We start from the raw sequence: 22,817 nt of genomic DNA on the forward strand, positions 1-22,817 counted from the left end.
CCAAAGCAAAAAGGAAAAAAATCTGCGCAGCTGGGTGATATATTGCTTAATGACAAACTTCCAGAGTATTAACCCAGGACTTATATTTTGCCTGGGGACGGGGGTCTTCCACTGGCTCACACGGCGGTCCCTTGTAGTCTCGGGGTAGGGCCTGCCCCTTCTTCCCTCGGGGTGTGGTGGGAGGAGCGCGAAGGCCTTGCGCTTCGCTAGTAGTTGGCAAAACCTGGAACCAGCGCCGGTGGCCCAGGCGGGACAGGAGCAGGCCGGGGGCGTGGGCAGGCCAGGCCGGGGCGGGGAGTGGGCGGGGAGTGGGCGTGTCCCCGCTGCGGTCACAGGTCGGGCGGGATGCCAGCTCGCCAGGAGAGTGCGCATTCCAGGGGCGGGCTGCAGGGAGGGGCGGCGCCACCTCGCGCTCCGCCCTGGTCCCGGCCCCGGGCCCCGAAGACAGTCGTTACGCGGGCTCGAGCGTCCTCGGGGAGTGCCAGCGAGAGTCGGTGACGACCACTTTCTCGACGTGGGGCGGGCAGACGGGAAGCCTGCGGTCGTGGCCCCCGCCTCGGTTGCTCTGGGAGCCCGGGTGACCGCGTAGGTCAGTTTCTCGCGGCTGTCCCCGCCTGGAGTTCGAGGCTGGTTCCCGCGCTGATGGGTTCCCGCCGGGCTGTGCCCGGGAGGTCTGTCTGCACCTGGTTGGGGGTGGGCGCTCCAGTCCCGGGCGTCTCAGAGAATGGTCTGGTCGTGGCGCGGCGACGCAGGGCTGCAGCCGAGCTCGCCTTCCCGGCGGCCGCTGGCTGCTCCAGCGCTGCAGGAAGTTAGGCGTTAAAAGTAACAAGATGTTGGCATTTGTTGCACTTCCACTCGGGTGCCACGACCATGCTGGTGCCGCATGCATCCCCCACCAGATCTTCAGCTGCGTGTCTTCTCGGTACTTTCGTGTGTCCATCGTGACTTCTTAATTTCCTCCTAACAAGAGGAGGATTGATGCACAATGGAAGTCACGCATTGTTCATGTGACTGTTTCCCAATGTACCGCGTGGTCGGTTCTACAAACATGAACGAATATCCAAGGGAGATTCCGAAACTGAATCAGAGCGCAGCTGCACAATAGACTTGAACAATTCACTTATCCCGCTGCCCTAATAATTAGCAGGAGGCACTGAAAAGGGTTATCCTGATTTAGTATTAGTTTTCAGTTCAAGTTGTCGTTTTTAGGCAGACGGTATTGTGAAATGGAACTGTGGGCAGTGTGATATTGTTAGCTTAAATAAGATTGCTTGAATGTTGCAAATGTGGCTATTAGGTGTCTGAATAGTTAATATAATTAAATCAGCTTTAAAATCGGTGGTGTGTTTTCCCTGAAAACTTCAGTCTTTGCCCTGTAGTAGGTGCATTCTGGATTTGGAGTTTGGAACCTCCTCACCTCTTGACTCAGCATTTGGGAAATAATTTGCGGATTCGTTCTGAGGGTAGCAGTATTCGCAGTCTAACCCTGGTACAATGAATTTTTTGCGGCAATGTGATAGGTGTAAATTCTGAGCCACCCCCCTACCCCCCTCAAGCTGGAATTGTGAAGATTCTTAATTACAGCATAGTAACAAAATCCGCCTTTTAATTCCCTAATTCTAAACCACTAAGTGGGCTTTGTCTACAATTTATTGGGGGAAAAGAGGAGAAAACTGTCAGTAACAATCCTTTCTTAAAATTTAACTATTGTCTTTTTCATTTCTCCCAGGAAGTGTAACTCTTCTCTAGTGTTGAGCAACAGATAGTCAAAATAGGAGTTAACTGCCAAAGATTGAGTAGATTAATCTGAAACATTTGTTATCTCAGTGTCGTATTTTGTGAAGGTTGTTTATCAAAATGACACTTGCTAAATATCTCATTGTGAATCAGAAATTTATGGTGGGTGGTAATTCTTCTCTCTGGAGGCTGCTCATTTTTGCATGTATTATTCTAGCCGACTAGTGATTCAGAGCAGGCAGGTATGATTTCTCTGTTTTGTTGTTGTTGTTGTTGTTGTTGTTGCTAAATTGAGACAGAGTCTGGCTCTGTTGCCCAGGCTGGAGTGCAATGGCACGATCTTGGCTCACTGCAACCTCTGCCTCCCGGGTTGAAGCGATTCTCCTGCTTCAGTCTCCCAAGTAGCTGGGATTACAGGCACATGCCACCACGCCCTGCTAATTTTTTGTATTTTTAGTAAAGATGAGGTTTTACCATGTTGGTCAGGCTGGTCTCGAACTCCTGACCTTATGATCCGCCCGCCTCAGCCTCCCAAAGTGCTGGGATTACAGGCGTGAACCACAGGTATTATTTCTATAAAAGTATTCCTGGCCAGGCGCGGCGGCTCATGCCTGTAATCCCAGCACTTTGGGAGGCCGAGGCGGGCAGATCACCTGAGGTCAGGAGTTCGAGAGCAGCCTAGCCAAAATGATGTAACCCTGTCTCTACTAAAAATACAAAAATTAGCTGGGCATTGTGGTGGGCGCCTGTAATCCCAGCCACTCAGGAGGCTGAGGCTGGAGAATCGCTTGAACTCAGGAGGCAGAGGTTGCAGTGAGTGGAGATTGCACCGTTGCACTCTAGCCTGGGTGACAAGAGCGAAACTCCTTCTCAAAAAAAAAAAAGAAAAGAAAAAAAAGAAAAATTATCCCCATCATTTCCTCAAAACATGGGGAAATGATACTGTTTTAGAACCAACAATTAGGTTGAAGAATACAGCCAGTCTTTTTGAGTAATAACATGGCGCAATGCCTGTTAAATATTAATACATTACAAATTTTCTCCTTGTGGTTTTATTTTACTTAGAGATACATCTGTATATCTGATCATAATATTTTTAAGTTGGAACTTGTCAGTTTCTTACCTCTTGACATTACTGGAAGCTGAGCTTTTATACATTATATGTATTCATTGAGAAAAGTAGTAGGCAGAAAGCAGAAATCGGCCAAACGAATAACTTAGTGGAGAAGAGAGAATATGATATCAAGTGCATGTGAGAAATTTGATATCCTTCAGAAGCTTGTCAGTTCGTCCAAGCTGAGTCTGAACTTTGGCAATCAGAACTTTTTTGAAGACCTAGCAAGTTCTCTGAATTTCGTAGAAAGAGGACAGGTTTTAGCACTGCAGTCACCAGCTTACACTAACAATTCATGAAGTTTAAGAAAAGACACTGTTATGTACTCTGTATAGTATATATATTTATGATTGTGGTGTCATATAAGTATCTTATGTGATGTTTTGGTCTCTAGAAATGTTTTTCCTCACGTGGACTCTGCCACTAATGCTGTGTCGGTACTGTCAATATTAAGGGGGCTGTTTGAGGTGGGCTAGTATAAGAAATAGTTTTAATGCTATTACTAGGAAGATAAACTAGGTCTCTCACTTTACTTTTATTTATCAGCCTGCAAGTAGGAAATTACTGTATAGTGAAAGCAGTCTTTAACTGTATATTTTCCTATCATGTGACAATGGAAAGTAACCACATATTTTTACTTTGTGTTTAAAGTTTTTCTTTAAAGAGGTATTTCCATGATGCATACATGGTCAGTATTATCATACATGAGTTTAATCGAGTTTGAAAGTTAATTTTCAAATGTGAAATAATTGAAATGGGAAAATTTTAATGCATTTTTCTAAAATTTAGGGAATTTTATCATTAAAAGGTAACAATCAGCCTCCTTGCTAGGATTTTTGTTACTAAACTTGATTTGTCAAATTTGTAGGCTTCTCTGCTCTTCGTACCTGCCCTGTTTTGAAACAGTAGTTAATAGTTTTCAGAATCTGTCAAGTTGAAATTGAAATCAGGGGTGCATCTAGGGGTTCGTGCTTAATTGTTAAAGCAGCTAAAATTATAGCACCTAAAGTTATTTTAAACAACTTCATTGAGCAAAGCTATGAAGCTTATTTAATTTTTACTAATTTTAACAAACATTAAAATTTCCAACCGAATATGGATAAAATAAATACCCAGTGATAGGTTTTATTATGTCTGCATGGCATCCAAGTCAGTGTGGGTGTGGAATGGATATGAATAAAAGAAGGTAATGTACATGTATCAAATATAAAGTAAATAATAATTTGGCATAAACATTTTATGATTTCAGTGCTTTACAAACCATAAGATGACACATTACAATTCTGGCCAATTCTCCATCATTTCTTCTCTGGAAGATGAATGCTTTTTATTAGGGCACAAAAACTTATTGAGGAAGTTAGAGAAAAAGTTTCACTGAATTAAAAATTAAGTGATAAAAATTTTGTCTTCTAACTTAATACAGGTTAGTGCTTCCCAAAATAGGCTTTATAATTTGCTCCTGTTTTCCTTAAATTGCCATGTTTTAGGTATTCTTCTCAGTTAATGAATAAAGCTTTTTAAAATGAGGCACTCAAGTCATAATTCAGATTCACCTTCCTCGGTGCTTACACAGGAGCACTAATGAGAAGCAATTTAAGTTTTGCAGCTGAATTGAATTTTATAAAATACGTAGCATTATTTCACCCCTTCTACATTCTGGCTGTGACTCTACTGTTAACACTTGGCAAGTAACTTCACCTTGGGGCTTTTCAGTTGCTTCAGCTCTGGGATCAGAGTGTTAGATTAAGTATGAATTTGTCTACCAATGTTCAGTTTCTAAAACAAGCAAAAAATGCATTTATGTTATCACAAATGTCAGAGTTTTCTGTATGCATAATATGTGTATCTGCACATGTGTGCATAATGTGTACACATATACATACATGTAGGCATATGAGTGCATCAGAGAAATTACTGATTACTAGCAACTAATCATAGTTAGAGCAAATATGTATTTTTTTTTTTTTTTGCCATTGCCATGTTTTCATGTAGTTACATTAATCTTTAATACTTTGCTGGTATTAAAAGAATATAATGTCAGGAGAAAGCACACCATTGAGCAGCTAACTACAGGCTGGGCAAGGTGGCTTATGCCTGTAATTCCAGCACATTGGAAGGCAAGGCAGGATAATTCCTTGAGGCCAGGAGTGCGAGACCAGTCTGGGCAACATTGCCAGGCCTGATCTCTATAAAAGATACAAAAATTAGCTGGGTATGGTGGCATGCACCTGTGGTCCCAGCTACTCCGGAGGCCAAGGTGGGAGGATTGCTTGAGTCCAGGAGTTTGAGGCTGCAGTGAACCATGATCGTGCCCCTGCACTCCATCCCGGGCAACTGACTGAGACCCTATTTCAAAAAAAGAGGCAGCTGACTACTTTGGAGTGCAGGGCTAAGCACAGTACTGGTTTTTATGTTTTTAAGATTTAGTTTATAGGATGTTTTTGTTCATAGACATTTAATTTTTCTCATTCAAATTTCTAGCACACAATGTATTTTAAATATTAATGTAACAGCAATCATAAAATCAGTATCTGAGAATTTAAAAACTAATCACAACATATATTTTTAATAATTTTTGAATAGTCTCCATTTGTCTTTATTAAGATTATAGGGCCGGGTGCGGTGGTTCATGCTGTAATCTCAGCACTGTGGGAGGCCGAGGTGGGCGGATCACCTGAAGTCAGGAGTTTGAGACCAGCCTAACCAACATGGAGAAACTCCATCTCTACTAAAAATATGAAATAGCCGGGCGTGGTGGCACATGTCTGTAATCCCAGCTACTCAGGAGGCTGAGGCAGGAGAAATACTTGAACCCGGGAGGTGGAGGTTGTGGTGAACCGAGATGGTGCCATTGCACTCCAGCCTGGAGAACAAGAGCGAAACTCCATCTCAAAAAATAAAAAGAGTACAAATACTGGCTGGATGCAGTGGCTAACGCCTGTAATCTCAGCACTTTGGGAGGCTGAGGTGGAGAGATCGCTTGAACCCAGGAGTTTGAGACCAGACTCAGCAACATGACGAAACCCTGACTCTACAAAAAATATGAAAATTAGCTGGGAATGGTGGCATGTCCCTGTAGTCCCAGTTACTTGGGAAGCTGAGGTGGGAGGATCACTTGAGCCCAGGAGGTTGCAGTGAGCTGAGATTGTGCCACTGTACTCCAGCCTTGGTGACAGACCCTGTCTCAAAAAAAAAAAAAAAGAAAAATACAAATGCCATTTGGCAATTGTGCAAGTCATATTTTAGATGCTTCCTGATTTTTTTGTGTGTGATAAAATGTGCGTAACATCAAATTTGCCCTTTTAGTTTTTTGTTGTTGGTTGGTTGGTTGGTTGTTTTTTTTTAAAAAAAGAGTTTCATTCTGCTGCCCAGAGCTGGAGTGCAGTGGCATGGTCATAGCTCACTGCAGCCTTGAACTCCTGGGCTCAAGTAGTCCTCCTGCTTCAGCCTCCCAAGTAGCTGGATCTATAGGTGTGCACCATGACACTTGGTAATTATTATTATTATTTTTTTTGTAGAGACTGGGGTCTTGCTGTGTTGCCCAGACTAGTCTTAAACTCCTGGCCTCAGGCTATCCTCCTGCCTCAGCCTCCCAAAGCAGTGGGATTACAGGCATGAGCCATCACACCTGGCCTGTTTTACCCATTGTTAAGTGTATTATTCAGTGGCATTGTGTACATTCACATTGTAGTACAGCTATCACCACTGTCCATCCCCAGAACCTTTTCCTCCATCCCAAACTGAAACTCTGTTCCCATTAAACAATACCCCTATTTCTTCCTCCCTTCTCCAGCCACTGGCAACCACCATTCTATGTTTTGTCTGTGTGACTTTGACTATTTTAGTTGTCTCATCTAAGTGGAATCATACAATATTTGTCCTTTTGTGAGGGGTTTATTTCACTTAGCATGATGTATTCCAGGTTCGCCCATGTTCTAGCGTGTGTCAGAATGTCCTTCCATTGATTGACTGATTGAGACAGAGTGTTGCTTTGTCGCCCAGGCTGGAGTGCAGTGGCACGGTCTCGACTCACTGCAACCCCTGCCTCCCGGGCTCAAGCCATTCTTGGGCTTTAGCCTCCCCAGTAGCTGGGACTACGGGCACACACTGCCACACCAGGCTAATTTTTGTGTTTTTAGTAGAGACGGGGTTTCACCATGTTGACCAGGCTGGTCTCGAACTCCTCACCTTAGGTGATCTGCCCGCCTCAACTTCCCAAAGTGCTGGGCTTACAGCGGTGAGCCACTGCACCTGGCCAAAAAGTTACCTGAATCTGCTGAAATTTGGAGAGCAAGAGCATGGGAAATGAGAAATACAATATTCAGGATTTGAATTTTTTTTTATTCAATGGCTTTTTTGTTTTGAGACGGAGTCACACTCTGTTGCCCAGGCTGAAGTACAGTAGCACGATCTTGGCTCACTGCAACCTCTGTCTCCCAGGCTGAAGTGATTCTCCTGCTTCAGCCTCCCCAGTAGCTGGGATTACAGGCGTGTGCCACCGTGCCCAGCTAATTTTTGTATTTTTAGGAGAGATGGGGTTTCCCTGGTCTGTTGGCCAGGCTGGTCTTGAACTCCTGACCTCAAGTGATCGCCCGCCTCGGCTTCCCAAAGTCTTGGGATTACAGGCATAAGCCACCACGCCCATCCTTCCTTTTAGAGGCTAAATTATATTACCTTGTATATGTCACATTTTGTTTTTCCATTTATCTGTCAGTGGACATTCAGGTTACTTCTGCTGTGAACAGGGGAATACAAATATCTGTTTGATTCCTTGCTTTTAGTTCTTTTGGGTATATACCCAGAAGTAGAATTGCTGGATCATAGGTAATTCTGTGTTTAATTTTTTGAGGAATCCCCATATTTCTCTGGTGTTTTAAGATTTACAATTGCATGTTTTTATATGTATTACTAGGTGAATTGAGCCTGGATGTCTGGGGCTTTAACTTTTCTAATACCTTTAAGAACTCTATTCCTGAAAAAGGGCACATTATTAAATATTTTCAGTTTCTAGCACCCAGGTGAATTAGCTCTTATTGTTGAATTTTATTATCTTTGATTTCTCCAGGAATTTTCTATCTTGGTTCTATAGTTGTTGTTGTTGTTGTTGTTGTTGTTGTTGTTTGAGATAGAGTCTCACTCTGTCACCCAGGCTGGACTGCAGTAGTGTGATCTTGGGTGATGGCATCCTCTGCCTCCTGGGTTCACGTGATTCTTATACCTCAGCCTCCCAGTAGCTGGGATTACAGGCGTGCACCACGACACCCAGCCAAGTTGTGTATTTTTTTAGTAAAGATGGGGTTTCACCATGTTGGCCAGGGTGGTCTCGAACTCCTGGCCTCAAGTGATCTGCTCTCCCTGGCCTCCCAGAATGTTGGGATTATAGGTATGAGCCACTGCACCTGGCTGATTCTGTAGATATTAAGCTGGAATTGTAAAGAAAAGTAGCAAGCTGTTCAAATGATAAAATAATAGACTCCAAACGAATTTAACAAGTCATCGCCCTTTGAGCTGTAAGTTTTAAAATCTTTGTCAATATCTCAGAACTGTTGGGGCCACGGAATTTATCTACTGTATTAAATGGGGATTTAGTGGTATAGACTATCAAGTATGGTCACCAGTTTAAGTAATTTTATGATATTTATAAAGCAACAAAATATAAATTTACTTTCCTCAAAAGAATTTAAAAATTAGAAGTCTAGCTTTCCCTAGTGGACCTTGGAGGAGAGAAAACGTAAGGCAAAAATGGTCTCCTGTCTCTTGGTTTTTGAAGCTCAAAATGTTTTCCATCTAATTATTTCCTGGAAAACATTCTTATGGCCATGAAAATCTCATTAATCTAAAAACAGAGCTGGGAATTGCGTGAATGTGAGAAGAGGAGCTAAAAAGTGCTCTTGAAAAATACCGTGTTCACTGATAGAAATGGCTGCAATCCATTGTGACCAGCTGCATTTTGGAATGCTTATCTTCTTTTGGCTTAAACATCAGAGGAAAAGTGCTTTTCTGGAATAAGCTCTCATGATTTGGAAGAATGTTTTTAAAAAATCTGTTCAACATATGAATTTGGATGATTCTTTAAAAAATCGATTTTGAATTTTCTAAAGGTAACTTTTAGTCAGAAACTAATAGAAATAGTTTACAAATTAAAAATGCATAAAATTAAGAAAGTAGTTATCAACCTAAATACTTGGGGGGGTGTGTTTTAAACAATTTCTCCCTTTTTTGGTATAATTTTTTTTTTTTTGAAACGGATTCTCACTCTTGTCGCCCAGACTGGAGTGCAGTGGCGTGATCTTGGCTCACTGCAACCTCCACCTCCTGGGTTCAAGTGATTCTCCTGCCTCAGCCTCCTGAGTAGCTGGGATTACAGGTGCCTGTCACCACGCCTGACTAATTTTTGTACTTTTAGTAGAGACGGGGTTTCACCATGTTGTCCACGCTGGTCTCAAACTCCTGACCTCAGGTGATCTGCCCACCTCGGCCTCCCAAAGTGCTGGGGTTACAGACAGGCGTGAGCCACTGCGCCTGGCAGTGTACATTTTAAAAAATGTATTTCCCGTGGCTTATTAGAAAAAAAAAAAAACCTTAATTTTATGCCACCAGATACACCTTTTATAAGGCATTGCCTGTAGACCTTCCTATAGGGAGACCTGATTGCTTTGTTTTCAAAGGACTAAGTCCTCATCCATCCACCCATCCATCCATCCGGTTAATTAATATTTGGTTGCCAGCTGTGTTTTAGGTACCTTGCTAGGGATATAATAGGGGAACAGAATAGGCATGAGGCACTTGTTCTAATCGAGTTTTCAGTCTAGGGATAGCCAAGGAAATGACCACACTTATTTCCAAGAGGTGATAAGAGAAGGTGCCAGTCTCCTCCCCACCCCTGCCATTCCTTTCTAAAATTATAAAAGATTATAAGGGAAAAGCCGTGAACATGCTTGTTAGCATTTTGGAATTTATCCTCTAAGTATTGCGTATTTGGTTAGGTCTGAAGCTTCATAGTCAGAAAATCTTTAGAGTGTGGTTGGGCTGCACAGCTAGACTAGTTTTGATACACGTAATGTCAGTTGCTTTGAACATGCAGTGTCAAATTGTTTTGAATATGTAGTATCAATTGCTTTGGACGTGAGAGAATGTCCAAATTGCTTTAAGAATATGTTTTAGTCAAATGCCTGTCTTAAAACTGTTACCTGTGGGCTTTAGGCACAAGGCAACATGAGTTGTTGATTTTTCCTTTTCTTGGTGAAATTTAACTGGCTCTGTTCCTTTCTCTTCCTTAAAAATAATAAAACAATCTGTATGACTGTATTGGCCCCATGACCCATTTTTTTCTCTCCTACCATCCTGTCTTATAGGAAGAGTCCTCTCTTCTCCTCAGGTACCTACAAATCTGTCCCTTTTCTTATTCTGGAAATTGGCAGTCATCAGAAAGGAGCTCTCCCCCGTCTCCCTGCCCCTTAACCATCCTCACCATGATTGGCTGGTACTACAGGTGCTATTTAAATTCTAACCTACAGGCCAGGTGCGGTTGGCTCACACCAGTAATCCCAGCACTTTGGGAGGCCAAGGCGGGCGGATCATGAGGTCAGGAGATCGAGACCATTCTGGCTAACACGGTGAAACCCCATCTTTACTAAAAATACAAAAAAAGTAGCTGGGCCTGGTGGCGGGTACCTGTAGTCCCAGCTACTCGGGAGGCTGAGGCAGGAGAATGGCGTGAACCCGGGAGGCGGAGCTTGCAGTGAGCCGAGATTGCACCACTGCACTCCAGCCTGGGCGACAGAGCAAGACTCCGTCTCAACAACAACGACAACAACAAAAAAAAAAAAAAAAAAAAAAAAAAATTCTATCGTACAACTGCTTTCTTGTACTTAAACTGTTATTAATTAGCTACCTTCCCTCCCTCCCTCCCTCCTTCCCTCCTTCCCTCCTTCCCTCCTTCCTTCCTTCCTTCCTTCCTTCCTTCCTTCCTTCCTTCCTTCCTTCCTTCCTTCCTTCCTTCCCTCCTTCCTTCCCTCCTTCCTTCCTTCCCTCCTTCCTTCCCTCCTTCCTTTTCCTAGACAGAGTTTCACTCTTGTCGCGCAGGCTGGGGTGCAATGGCACATTCTTGGCTCACTGGAAGCTCCGCCTCCCAGGTTCTGGCCATTCTCCGGCCTCCGACTCCAGAGTAGCTGGGACTACAGGCGCCCACCACCACGCCCAGCTAATTTTTTGTATTTTTAGTGGAGACAGGATTTCATCGTGTTGGCTAGGCTGGTCTGGAACAACTGACCTCAGGTGATCCGCCAATCTTGGCCTCCCAAAGTGCTGGGATTACAGGCATGAGCCACCGCGCCCGGCCCTTTTGTTTGTTTGTTTATTAGTTTGTTTTTTTCTGAGACAGGGTCTCGCTCTGCCACCCAGGTTGGAGTGCAGTGGCACAATCTCAGCTCACTGCAACCTCCACCTCCTGGTTGGAATGATTCTTGTGCCTCAGCCTCCCAAGTAGCTAGGACTACAGGCATGTGCCACCACCCCTGGCTAATTTTTGTGTTTTTAGTAGAGACGGGCTTCACCATGTTGGCCAGGCTGGCCTCCAACTCCTGACCTCAACTGCTCTGCCCACTTTGGCCTCCCAAAGTGCTGGGATTACAGACGTGAGATACCGCGCCCAGCCTGCTGGTTTCTTATTGAATATCTTCATCTCCGTTTCCCACAGGAATCTCAAACTCACCGCAACCAAATAGAGTCACATCTTCACTCACGTTGTTTATTTTCTATCCCATATCTTGGTTAATCTCCCTATTATGTATCTAGTGTCGAACGAACTTTGTTCACTCCTGTGATCTTGGTGAACTTCTTATTCAAGTAGCAGTTTACATTTTACTTTCTCTGTATCTAATCACTAATGTTGGCAGATAGCTAACCACTCCCCTTCTCCTCTGTGCAGCCACTGGTCTGTGTACATTGCTGTTCTTGACACATGTTGTTGTGATTGTTGTTTGCGTGTTTGCCCTGTTCTGGAAGGCAGGGACCGTATTATCCATCATGGTACCCCAGTGCCTATAACAGCCCCTATCATCAGTAGATAAGAAACATTTGTTGAATCAATTTTAGTTTCAATCCTGGCATTTATGAGTAACTACAGTGGTTTATATATTATAATGGACTGTTTAAGTAGATAATAGATTTATTTATTTATTCATTTTTTGAGACGGAGTCTTGCTCTGTCACCAGGCTGGAGTGCAGTGGTGTGATCTCGGCTCACTGCAACCTCCGCCTCCAGGGTTCAAACAGTTCTCTTGCCTCAGCCTCCCGAGTAGCTGGAACTACAGGCGGGGGTCACCATGCCCAGCTAATTTTTGTATTTTTAGTAGAGACGGAGTTTCACCATGTTGGCCAGGATCGTCTTGATCTCTTGACCTGGTGATCCGCCTGCGTCAGCCTCCCAAAGGGCTGGGATTACAGGCATGAGCCAAGGTGCCTGGCCCAATAGATTTATTTTTATCCTTTTCATTTTTATTGTACAGAACTTTGAGAATTTTTTAATCTTTTTTTTCTGTAAGCCCAATATAGTAAGAACCTAAGGAAAATGTTACAAAAAACTTCTTGTATGTTTTGAAGATACTTCAAACATTTTTTGATTCATACTTTAAAGGCATGAAAAGAATATTAAACCTTTTTGTGTAATATGCCAGCAAGTCTAGACCATCACTCCTTGTTTAATGTACATGATTGAAAATATATTTAAAAATCCTCTGTGATAAATGCCTTATTAATTAGACATGAAGCTTTTTTGTTTTTTATCTTTAATAACTTACATTTTCCAGTTATAAAATGACTTTATATTGTAGGAAATTTGGAAAATACAACTAACCAAAGAAGATATTTAAAACCATTCATAATTTCACCACAAGGAGTAACGACTGTTGACATCCTGATATCTTTTCCCTCTGTTTCTCTGCCAATATATAGCAAACATAGAGAGAGCTTAATCTATATAGGTACCATCTGTCCTAACAATATATTGCAATTTCATGGTTTTATAAATTATTTAAACTTTTTTTCTTTTTCTTTGATTTACTTTTTTTTTTTTTTTTTTTGAAACAGGGTATCACTCTCATCCAGGCTAAAGTGCAGTGGCGTGATCTCAGCTCACTGCAGCCTCAACTTCCTGAGCTCAGGTGATCCTCCCACCTTAGCCTCTCAGGTAGCGGAGACTACAGGCGCACACCACCACGCCTGGCTTAATTTTGGTATTTTTGTAGAGGTGGGGTTTTACCATGTTGCCCAAGCTGGTCTTGATCTTCTGGACTTGAGATCCACCCACCATGGCCTCCCAAAGTGCTGAGCCATTGCCCTCAGCTTCTTCTATAATATATTTTTATCAAAAAAAATTTTTTTTTCTGAGACAGGGTCTCTGTTACACAGCCTGGAGTGTACTGGCACGATCTTGGCTCACTGCAGCCTCGACCTCTTGGGCTTAAGTGATCCTCCTGCCTCAGCCTCCCCAATGGCTGCGGCTACAGGCTCATGCCACCATGCCCAGCTAATTTTTTTTTTTTTTTTGAGACGGAGTCTCGCTCTGTTGCCCAGGCTAGAGAGCAGTGGCACGATCTCAGCTCACTGCAAGCTCTGCCTCCTGGGTTCATGCCATTCTCCTGCCTCAGCCTCCTGAGTAGCTGGGACTACAGGCGCCCGCCACCACGCCTAGCTATAATTTTTTTTTTTTTTTTTTTCAGTAGAGACGGGGTTTCACCATGTTAGCCAGGATGGTCTTGAACTCCTGACCTCATGATCCACCTGCCTGGGCCTCCCAAAGTGCCGGGATTACAGGTGTGAGCCACCGCGCCCAGCCTCATGCCTAGCTGATTTTTTGTATTTTTATAGACATAGGGTCTCACCGTGTTGCCAGGCTGGGTCTTCTGTAATATTTTTAATAGTTTTATAGTATTAGGTGAATGAACCTTTATTGATGGATCTTTAATTTTTTGTTCGTTCTTTCTTTCTTTTTTTGAGATGGAGTCTCCCTCTGTTGCCCAGTCTGGAGTGCAGTGGTGTGATCTCTGCTCACTACAACCTCTGCCTCCTGGGTTCAAGCGATTCTCCTGCCTCAGCCTCCTGAGTAGATGGTTTTACAGGCGCCCACCACCATGCCTGCCTAAGTTTTGTATTTTTAGTAGAGACGGAGTTTTTTTGCCACATTGGCCAGCCTGGTCTCAAACTCCTGGCCTCAAGTGATCTGCCCTCCTCAGCCTCCCAAAGTGCTGGGATTACAAGAGTGAGCAACTGTGCCTGGTCCTGATTTTTTTTCTTTATAAATAATGCTACAGTGAATGTAAGTATAACATTTTTAAAATATTAGATATTTTAACAGGTGAATGAATGCAGAGGGGATTAATATAAAAGCTGATTAGCAAACTGAAGAAAGGGCATTACAATCACTGTTAGATGAAGTCCCCACAGAAATTTACTCTCAAAATAAGATTCTGAGTCATGACAGAGATTCTTTACTTGGCCAAACTTTAATCAGACTTCTGAACCTTCTGCTGGCTCCATCTGTGCACTTCCTTGTAAAATCCAGTTTTAGCAAGAACCCTCGACCCTTGATATCTGATCAGGTTCCTCATCCTCCACCATCCCCCAGGTAGTGTCTGACCACCCTGGCTATCTTCAGCCACAACCCTGTTAGTTTGGTTTAGCCAGAATCCCCTCTGCCCCTGATGTTTCCTCTGAGTACTTTTCCACCCACTGACCCTGACCCTGCTCCTTGGCTATAATCCCACTCGTCCTTGCTGTATTCAGAGTTGAGCTCGAGCTGTCTTCCCCACTGCAAGACCGTTTTGCAGTGGTCCTTGTAACTACCATGGGGGTCCTGAATAAAGTCTTCCTTATCATGCTTTAACGAGTATCACTGAATAATTTTTTCTGTAAACAGCCTGAGCCTGGGTTTGGCTTCCTACAGAGTTTGTAAGAGCTTTTTCTTTTTTTTTTCTTTTTTCTTTTTTTTTTTTTTTTTTTGAGAGGGAATTTTGCTCCTGTTGCCCAGGTTGGAATGAAGTGGCATAATCTCAGCTCACTGCAACCTCTGCCTCCTGGGTTCAAGTGATTCTCCTGCCTCAGCCTCCCAAGTAGCTGGGATTACAGGAATGTGCCACCACGCCCGGCTAATTTTTTTGCATTTAGTAGAGACGGAGTTTCACCATGTTGGTCAGGCTGGTCTCAAACTCCTGACCTCAGGTGATCGACCCGCCTCGGCCTCCCAAAGTGTTAGGATTACAGGTGCGAGCCACCGCACCCGGCCTATAAGAGCTCTTTCAAAGGGAAACCACTGAGCGAGGCCTTGTGCGAGCACTGGAAATAGGCCTTAGCCAGGCTGGTGGCTTAGTAGGGCTATAGTAGGGACCAGATGTGGGCTCCTGGATGGCAGGAATTTGTTGGGAGATTAGGCTCTTCACTTTCTGCCCTGAGCCCACAGGTATTTCTCAGGTGTGGGTGGAAGGTGGAAGGAGAACACTCCTGAGGGGTGGAATTAGGACCCTCAGCTGAACAGGCAGCAGAACATCCTTAGCGTAGGGGCCAGATAAACCAAGCGTGTGGGCCAGATAAACCAAGTATGGATAAGAGCTAGGCCAGGCCCACAACTAGATATCCAGGGTTTCCCCTCACTCTGGGGATTCCTTTGCTAATTTTCTGTTTCTAATGTCTTTGCTAATGTCTTCCTCTTCCTTGGTTTTTTAATTTTGGTGGGTTACACCCCATTTTTTAATTTTGGTGGGCTACACCCCTGGTGGCTTCCTGAGAAGTGGTGCATGGGAAATAAATTTACATACTGGTATATTTAAAAATGTCCTTATTGTACTCCTACTTTTGATTGGCTAGTTATAGAATTGGGGGTTGGAAATAATTTTCCTCTAGAACTTTTGGGCATTGCTTTGTTGTCTTTTGGATGCTTATGTTGTGATAGAGCAGTCAAAATCATTCTGATTCCTGCTCTTTTGTTTATTACCTGATATCTTTTGTTACCAAAGTTCTAAAATTTCATGATGATGTGCTTTCATAGGTTCTCTTTTGTCTGCAGATCAGAATCCAGAATCGTCGGGCTCTCATTAGGCATTTCAGTACTGTAAGACTTCCTTAAAATCTTTTTTTTTTTTTGAGACGGAGTTTCACTCTGTCGCCCAGGCTGGAGTGTGGTGGCATGATCTCAGCTCACTGCAACCTCTGCCTCCTGGATTCAAGCGATCCTCCTGCCTCAGCCTCCTGATGTAGCTGGGGTTACAGGTGTGCACCACCAGACCCAGTTAATTTTTGTATTTTTAGTAGAGTTGGAGTTTCACCATGTTGTCCAGGCTGCTTTTGAACCCCTGGGCTCAAATGGTCTGCCTGCCTCGGCCTCCCAAAGTGCTGGAATTACAGGCATGAGCCACTGTGCCTGGCCAACATTCATCTTTTATCTCCTATTTTCTTAACAGTTTTATTTTCTAGGAGATAGTCGCAACTTATTTTCTAACTCTTTTTTTGAAGTTTTAATTTTTGCTGTTTTTATTTCCTAAGTTCTTTTTCTCAAGCTTTATGTTTTTTGGATAGCATCTTGTTTTTGTTATAGAACAGAATATCATTTATTATCTAAGGATATTAGTTATCATTTTTTAATCTTTTCTTTGCTACCTTGTTTTCTCTAGGTTGCTTTTCTTCCCTGTTTGGTTTTGGTCTTTGTCTTTCATGTTTAAGAGTGGGGAGCTAGAAAGTTGATTGAAAACTGAGATAGTGGGTGGGGGCTGTTGACTGCTAACTTCACTGTAAGGTTTTCCTGGCTTGGCCACTTGCTGGGAGCTCCTAGTGTCTCTCTTGTACTTTAGGAAATATAACTAGCTAAGTCTCATAGAGGGTAAAGCCTGGCTTGCCAGCATAAGAAATGCTGATTAGAGGTTGAGGGCTGGGGTCCACCTGTTTACTCTGCTCTGTTTTGAAACCATGCCTTCAAAACCCATCCAGTCACCAGCCTATACAGCCCATCTCTTTTAACCTCACTGGAAGGTGTATTTAACCAGTCCCCTGTTGATGACAAGGAGTGGTTTCTAACTTTTCCACTATTACAAAAACTATAATCTTTATGAACATGCTTTCAAAATAATCTTGTGTAAGATGACAGCAAACATGAGGGGAAAAATAAACATTTAAATAAAAAATCTTGTGTAAATGTTTCTGCAGGATAGATTCCTAGAAATAGAGTTGCCCAGACAAAGTAAATGGTATGTATGAATTTTGAAGTTTATTTGATATTGCCAAATTGCTGATCTCCGCCTGTAGTGTATGAAAGGTTGTATACATTTATATTCATTTTAGCACTGTACAGGAGTGCTATTTCCTGCCCATGCCAGCACTGTTTCTTGTCTGTTTTTATTTTTGCTAATTCGATGGGCAAGAAAACTGTCACTTGTGTTTGAATGATTTCTATTTGTTTAATTATTAGTAAGAATGACATACTTCTGGGAATTGCTGTTTGTAACATTTTCTCATTTTGACATAAATGCTTGAAATTTGGTTGTAATTTTCTGTATTTGGTTTGGGGCTTGATAAGAAAATATGATAGAAGACGGAGTGTTTTTGAGACAGAGTCTCGCTCTGTCGCCCAGGCTGGAGTGCAATGGCCGGATCTCAGCTCACTGCAAGCTCTGCCTCCCGGGTTTACACCATTCTCCTGCCTCAGCCTCCGGAGTAGCTGGGACTACAGGCGCCCGCCAGCTCGCCCAGCTAATTTTTTTTGTATTTTCTTTTAGTAGAGATGGGGTTTCACCATGTTAGCCAGGATGGTCTCGATCTCCTGACCTCGTGATCCGCCCGTCTCGGCCTCCCAAAGTGCTGGGATTACAGGCTTGAGCCACTGCGCCCAGCCAATTTATTTGTTTACGTATAGTCACTTCAGGATGTTTATCTGTAATGAGTTTCTATTCAGAATGATTTTTTGCACAATTTTGAATGTGTTAGTTTACATGTTAGTCTTACACTATTCCTATATGAATGGTCATATTTTGACTTTATCTCTAATTTTGTTTTTTCCTTTTATGTCTAATTTTTAATGTAATAACCATTTGCATAATACTATGTATTTGACAGAATGCTTTCACATACATAATCTTATAACGAACAGTTTATGAGGCTAGTTGTATTTTGCAGATGAGGAAACTAAGGTCTTAAGAAGTTAAGAGACTTGCCCAAGTTTCTAGTATGCTGCTTCAATAATAATAGGAAGGGCAAGGGGTCTCAGGCTCAAGTTCTCACCCTGCGATGGATTTATTCAGTTGTTGTGTCTGTCTTATCAGCTGCAAAATGATGATTATTTCCCCTTTCTATATTAGCAGGTAATATCTAAAAGCTAATTATGTTCTTAGATAATAGCAATGTCATTATTTTCTTAATCTAGAAATGAGCACAGAAGCGGAGCAACAGCTTCTCCATCACGCCAGAAATGGCAATGCTAAAGAAGTACGACAGCTATTAGAGACCATGGCGAGGAATGAAGTGATTGCTGACCTTAATTGCAAAGGTAAACTTTGAATGGATTTTGTAGCTTTCTCGTATGAGTCTGCACTACTCTTAGCATTTATTTACTGCTAACCTTTCTGATCTATCATGTAATTAATCTCATGCTAGGAAGAACCCCACAGATTGGAGGAAGTGTCTCTCCTAGTCCCCTGTAAGTCAGAGAAAGTGAGGTCCATTCTTAAAATTGTTATGGATCCCAAATATTACAAGCCACAAGGGTGACCCTAGCCCACAGGATATATCCTATGATAATTTTTTTTCTTCTTGAAGACATTGCAGTTGAGCCAGCAGGTTTGAGTGTTTACTGTGTGCCCTGGAGATAATGATGAAGAGGCAGATGGGATCCCTGCCCTCATTGAGCTTAGTCTAGTAGATTAATAGATCAGACTAGTCTGCATTACAAAATATGCACCAGGATGTGGAAGTGCAGGTGTCATGGGAGAGGTGTGGAACTGGAACTGGAAGGATTAGCTTCTTGGAGGAAACCATTCTAAGGTGAAATGTGAAAGAGTAGGAGTTAACCAGGTGACAATAGAGAAGAAAAAATGGTTCAAGGAAGAAGAAACAACACAGCAGCCAAATCATAATGTGCCTTGGGTAGCAAAGGGGCCAATACATCACAATCTTGCATCAAATGTGCAGAGAAATAAAACGTGTTCTCTAAAATGGCTCTGGAATTGTAATAAACCCCTTCATGTTCTCGGAGGTGTCAGGGGAGTAAATGTTAGTCTTTGGGTACTTCTGTCTTTTTTGTTTGTTTGTTTGAGACAGAGTTTTGTTCTGTTGCCCAGGCTGGAGTGCAGGGGCTTGCTCACAGCTCATGGCAGCCTCAGACGTCTGGGCTCAAGTTTTTGTGCCACCTCAGCCTCCAGAGTAGTTGGGACTATAAGCACACGCCACCACGCCTGGCTAATTTTTTTATTTTTTGTAGAGATGGAATCCTGCTGTGTTCCACAGGCTGGTCTTGAACTCCTGGTCTCAAGCGATCCTCCTATCTCAGCCTCTCAAAATGTTGGGATTACAGGTGTGACCCACTGCATCTAGCCATACTTTTTTAGTAGCCCTTTTGATAAAGTCTTGATCTCCCTTCCGCTGTATTTCCTCTAACTTGGTGTTCGAATGTAGAGGCGAGCCTTGCTGTGTGTTTGTGCGGTGGAGAGGGCAGGGTTTCCTCAAATCTATGACTCGGCTTTGGTTCCTCAGCCACCCTTGTCTTCCTGGTGCTCCTTAAGCATTGGAAGCCGACGTGAAACTCAGGTAAAAAGTCAAAGAATCAGGTCTCTCAGTGTGTTGTGTGCTATAGTAAGACTCCTTGGCTGTATCAGGAGACTCTCATGTGGCTCGTGTTACCCTCTGTCACATCTTCATCTGGCACCTGGCCTAGGCTTGGTGGTTCAATGCAGACACACTCCTGTTCCCCTCTTGGGAGAGTGGCATGTGGGAACCAATGCCATGGCGGAAACTAGAATAGCTCTGGTTAGCCAAAATGTAGCCTTCCCTTAGGACACCTTACTGAGTCTACTTTGATGCGGCACCTGGCAGGGGAGTGCTAAGATGGGCGACCTAGAGGGGTCTTTTCCTGCATCCCGGAAGCAGCTTGCCTGTTCTCCGTGTCTCCTCAATGTATCCCACTTTCTGAGTGTAAGATCCAGAGCCACGTGTCTCAGCTTTTGTCTTTTCTTCTTCCACAGTTCCTCAGTCCCAGAAAGGGTTGGCTTCAGATGGTTATTTTATTCTTTTTGCTACTTCCTCCTCTTGTACCAGGACAGCAAACCTCATGACCTCACCCTCAGTGGGGAAGAAATAGCATCTTTGCAATAGGGAAGAAACTGTGATCTGAGGATCTGGGTTGTCTAGAGACTGAGTTGGAAAAAGGAATTTTAAAATGTCTTTGTTATGGAGAATGATCTGAGGAAAAAAAAATATTTAAAAAATAAAAAATGTATAAAATTTCCCCCTATTCTTCAGCAAAGACTGGCTCTTTATCTTTACCTCAGGATTCGATTTTGAATGCCAAAACATTTGATCATCCTCAGTGACCCTTTTCTGTCTCCCTTTCCCACCTCCACCCATGGTTGCCTCAGGCCAATTAGGAGAAAGTCATCTACTTGGAAATGTAAAGCTGAGAAATATGTTAATTATTTTTTCAATTTTCACCTCATTATACCTGTCAGTCAGACTTTATCTTAAGGGTAGTTTGAAGGGTTGATGCAGAAGGTGACATAGCCAGTTGATGTGCAGTTCTCAAAGGAGTGGGGAGGAGTGGGCAAGACCAGGCGCGAATAATGTTTCCATGTCGGGGGTTCCTTCCTGGCATTTCTTGGTTTTCTTTCGTTTCTTTCTTGTTTTTCCAAATCATGACAAATTGGGAAAATGGTATAAATTACTGTAATTCTCCTGCAAGAATTAAAGGTTAACAGTCAACATAGAGATGTTACCGTTCGGAAGGAATCCACTGATGTCAAGTTGAAAGTGAGGGAAAGAAGGGCTGATGTGAGTGGAAAGTGAAAGTTCGCTTTTTTAGGGTCTGGGAGAGGAGGATAGAACTAGTTTTGCTTGTAGCTGGTATTGTGTTACAAGTATGTGTTCCTGGTCCTGTCTGTTGCTAGCGTGAGTCATTCTTGCAAATAAAATAAATATTAATATGTATATGTGTCCGGGCACAGTGGCTCATGCCTATAATCCCAGCACTTTGGGAGGCTGAGGTGGGCGGATCATGAGGTTAGGAGATCGAGACCATCCTGGCCAACATGGTGAAACCCCATCTCTACTAAAAATACAAAAATTAGCTGGGCATGGTGGCGGGCACCTGTAGTCCCAGCTACTCGGGAGGCTGAGACAGGAGAATAGCTTGAACCCGGGAGGCAGAGCTTGCAGTGAGCCAAGATCGTGCCACTGCACTATAGCCTGGCGACAGAGCGAGACTCTGTCTCAAAAAATAAAATAAAATAAATTTGTATATACATAATATACTTTTTGTAAATTCTATGAGTGATGTTCCAAGAAATAATAAATTTTGGAAGCAAACTAAGTACTTATATTGGCAGTCTCAACACACAGTTCTGTGTACTGCCATCACTTTACTAGGTGGTCCTTTACTAGGTGGTCCAAATGTAAAGTTTTTTTAATATTCCCCAGTAATACCTGCCGGTGTTTTAGTGTTTTAATATTCTATATAGTGTACTGTTCTTTGTAAAATACTCCAAAACTTGACATTTTTTATTCATTGAACACACCCTTTTAGATATCGATAAGTTGTGAAAGAGTATAAAACCTGTATGAAGTATTTTAAAAGGAAATGTAGGATCTTGGAAATTTTTTTCTTTTTTTGAGACATAGTCTTGCTATGTTGCCCAGGTTGGAGTGCAGTGGTGCAATCTTGGCTCACTGCAACCTTCACCTGTTGGGTTCAAGCGATTCTTGTGCCTCAGCCTCCCAAGTAGCTGGGATTACAGGTGCCCACAACCACACCAGGCTAATTTTTGTATTTTTAGTAAAGATGGGGTTTCACTATGTTGGCCAGGCTGGTCTCCAACTCCTGACCTTAAGTGATCTGCCCACTTTGGCCTCCCAAGGTGCTGGGATTACAGGTGTGAGCTGCTGCGCCTGGCTGGATCTTGGAAATTTTGATTTCTTGATCCACAGCCCTATTTGGAAATACTAGATGTGAAGACACCAGCTCAGAAGCTGTCATAGGAAGTGAGAGGAGACAGTGTGGTTTGGCTGGGTGCAGAAGCAGTGGTAATGGAGAAAACTAGATGTAATGAATATTTAGGAGTTGGAGTCAGTCAAGCTAATTGAGTGTGGGGTGAAAAGGAGAAAGCAGGAAGGTGCTGCTGCTGTTGAGTGAGAAGTGAGGGGAATGAGGGGCCATCCATTGTGAACACACATGTGGGAGGGGCCTGGTGGTTCCTGTGAGTATGTGTATGGAGGACGACAGGTGAATTCAACTTTGTGTTTTCTGGACCTCAGGAATCCTGCCCAGCCAAATGGAGATGTCTAGTGGACACTTTGGAGATGGAAATATGGATTTTGAAGTCAACAGCACAGAAACAATGGAAGCAATGGGAGAGGGCCATGAAATACCTCTTTTTTTCTTTTTCTCTTTTTCTTTCTTTCTTTTCTTTTCTTTCTTTTTCGCGACAGGGTCTTGCTGTCTCCCCTGCTGGAGCACAGTGGTGTGATCATGGCTTACTAGAGCCTTGAACTCCCAGGCTCAAATGATCTTACCACCCCAGCCTCTGGAGTAGCCGGGATTACAGGTGTGCGCCACCACGCCTGGCTGATTTTTGTATTTTTTGTAGAAATAGGGTTTCACTACATTGCCCAGGCTCATCTTGAGCTCCTGACCTCAAGCAATCTATCCGACTTGGCCTCCCAAAATGCTGGGATTACACGTGTGAGCCACCATGCCCAGCTGAAGTACCACTTTTGAAGT

At 43.1% G+C, this 22,817-nt stretch overlaps 1 protein-coding gene across 1 annotated transcript in view; it reads left to right on the forward strand.

Annotated features, from left to right (window-relative positions):
- The first annotated feature begins 480 nt into the window (after positions 1-480).
- Positions 481-22,817, forward strand: part of OSBPL1A (oxysterol binding protein like 1A) — a 228,913-nt gene continuing 206,576 nt past the window's right edge. The window contains exons 1-2 of the mRNA XM_007974412.3: positions 481-589; positions 18,258-18,380. Of these exons, the coding sequence (XP_007972603.3) occupies positions 18,260-18,380 (121 nt within the window). The 5' untranslated portion in view covers positions 481-589; positions 18,258-18,259. The remainder of the gene's footprint in view (positions 590-18,257; positions 18,381-22,817) is intronic.

Source organism: Chlorocebus sabaeus, chromosome 18, assembly GCF_047675955.1.
Source record: "Chlorocebus sabaeus isolate Y175 chromosome 18, mChlSab1.0.hap1, whole genome shotgun sequence".
In the NCBI taxonomy this organism is placed as follows: domain Eukaryota; kingdom Metazoa; phylum Chordata; class Mammalia; order Primates; family Cercopithecidae; genus Chlorocebus; species Chlorocebus sabaeus.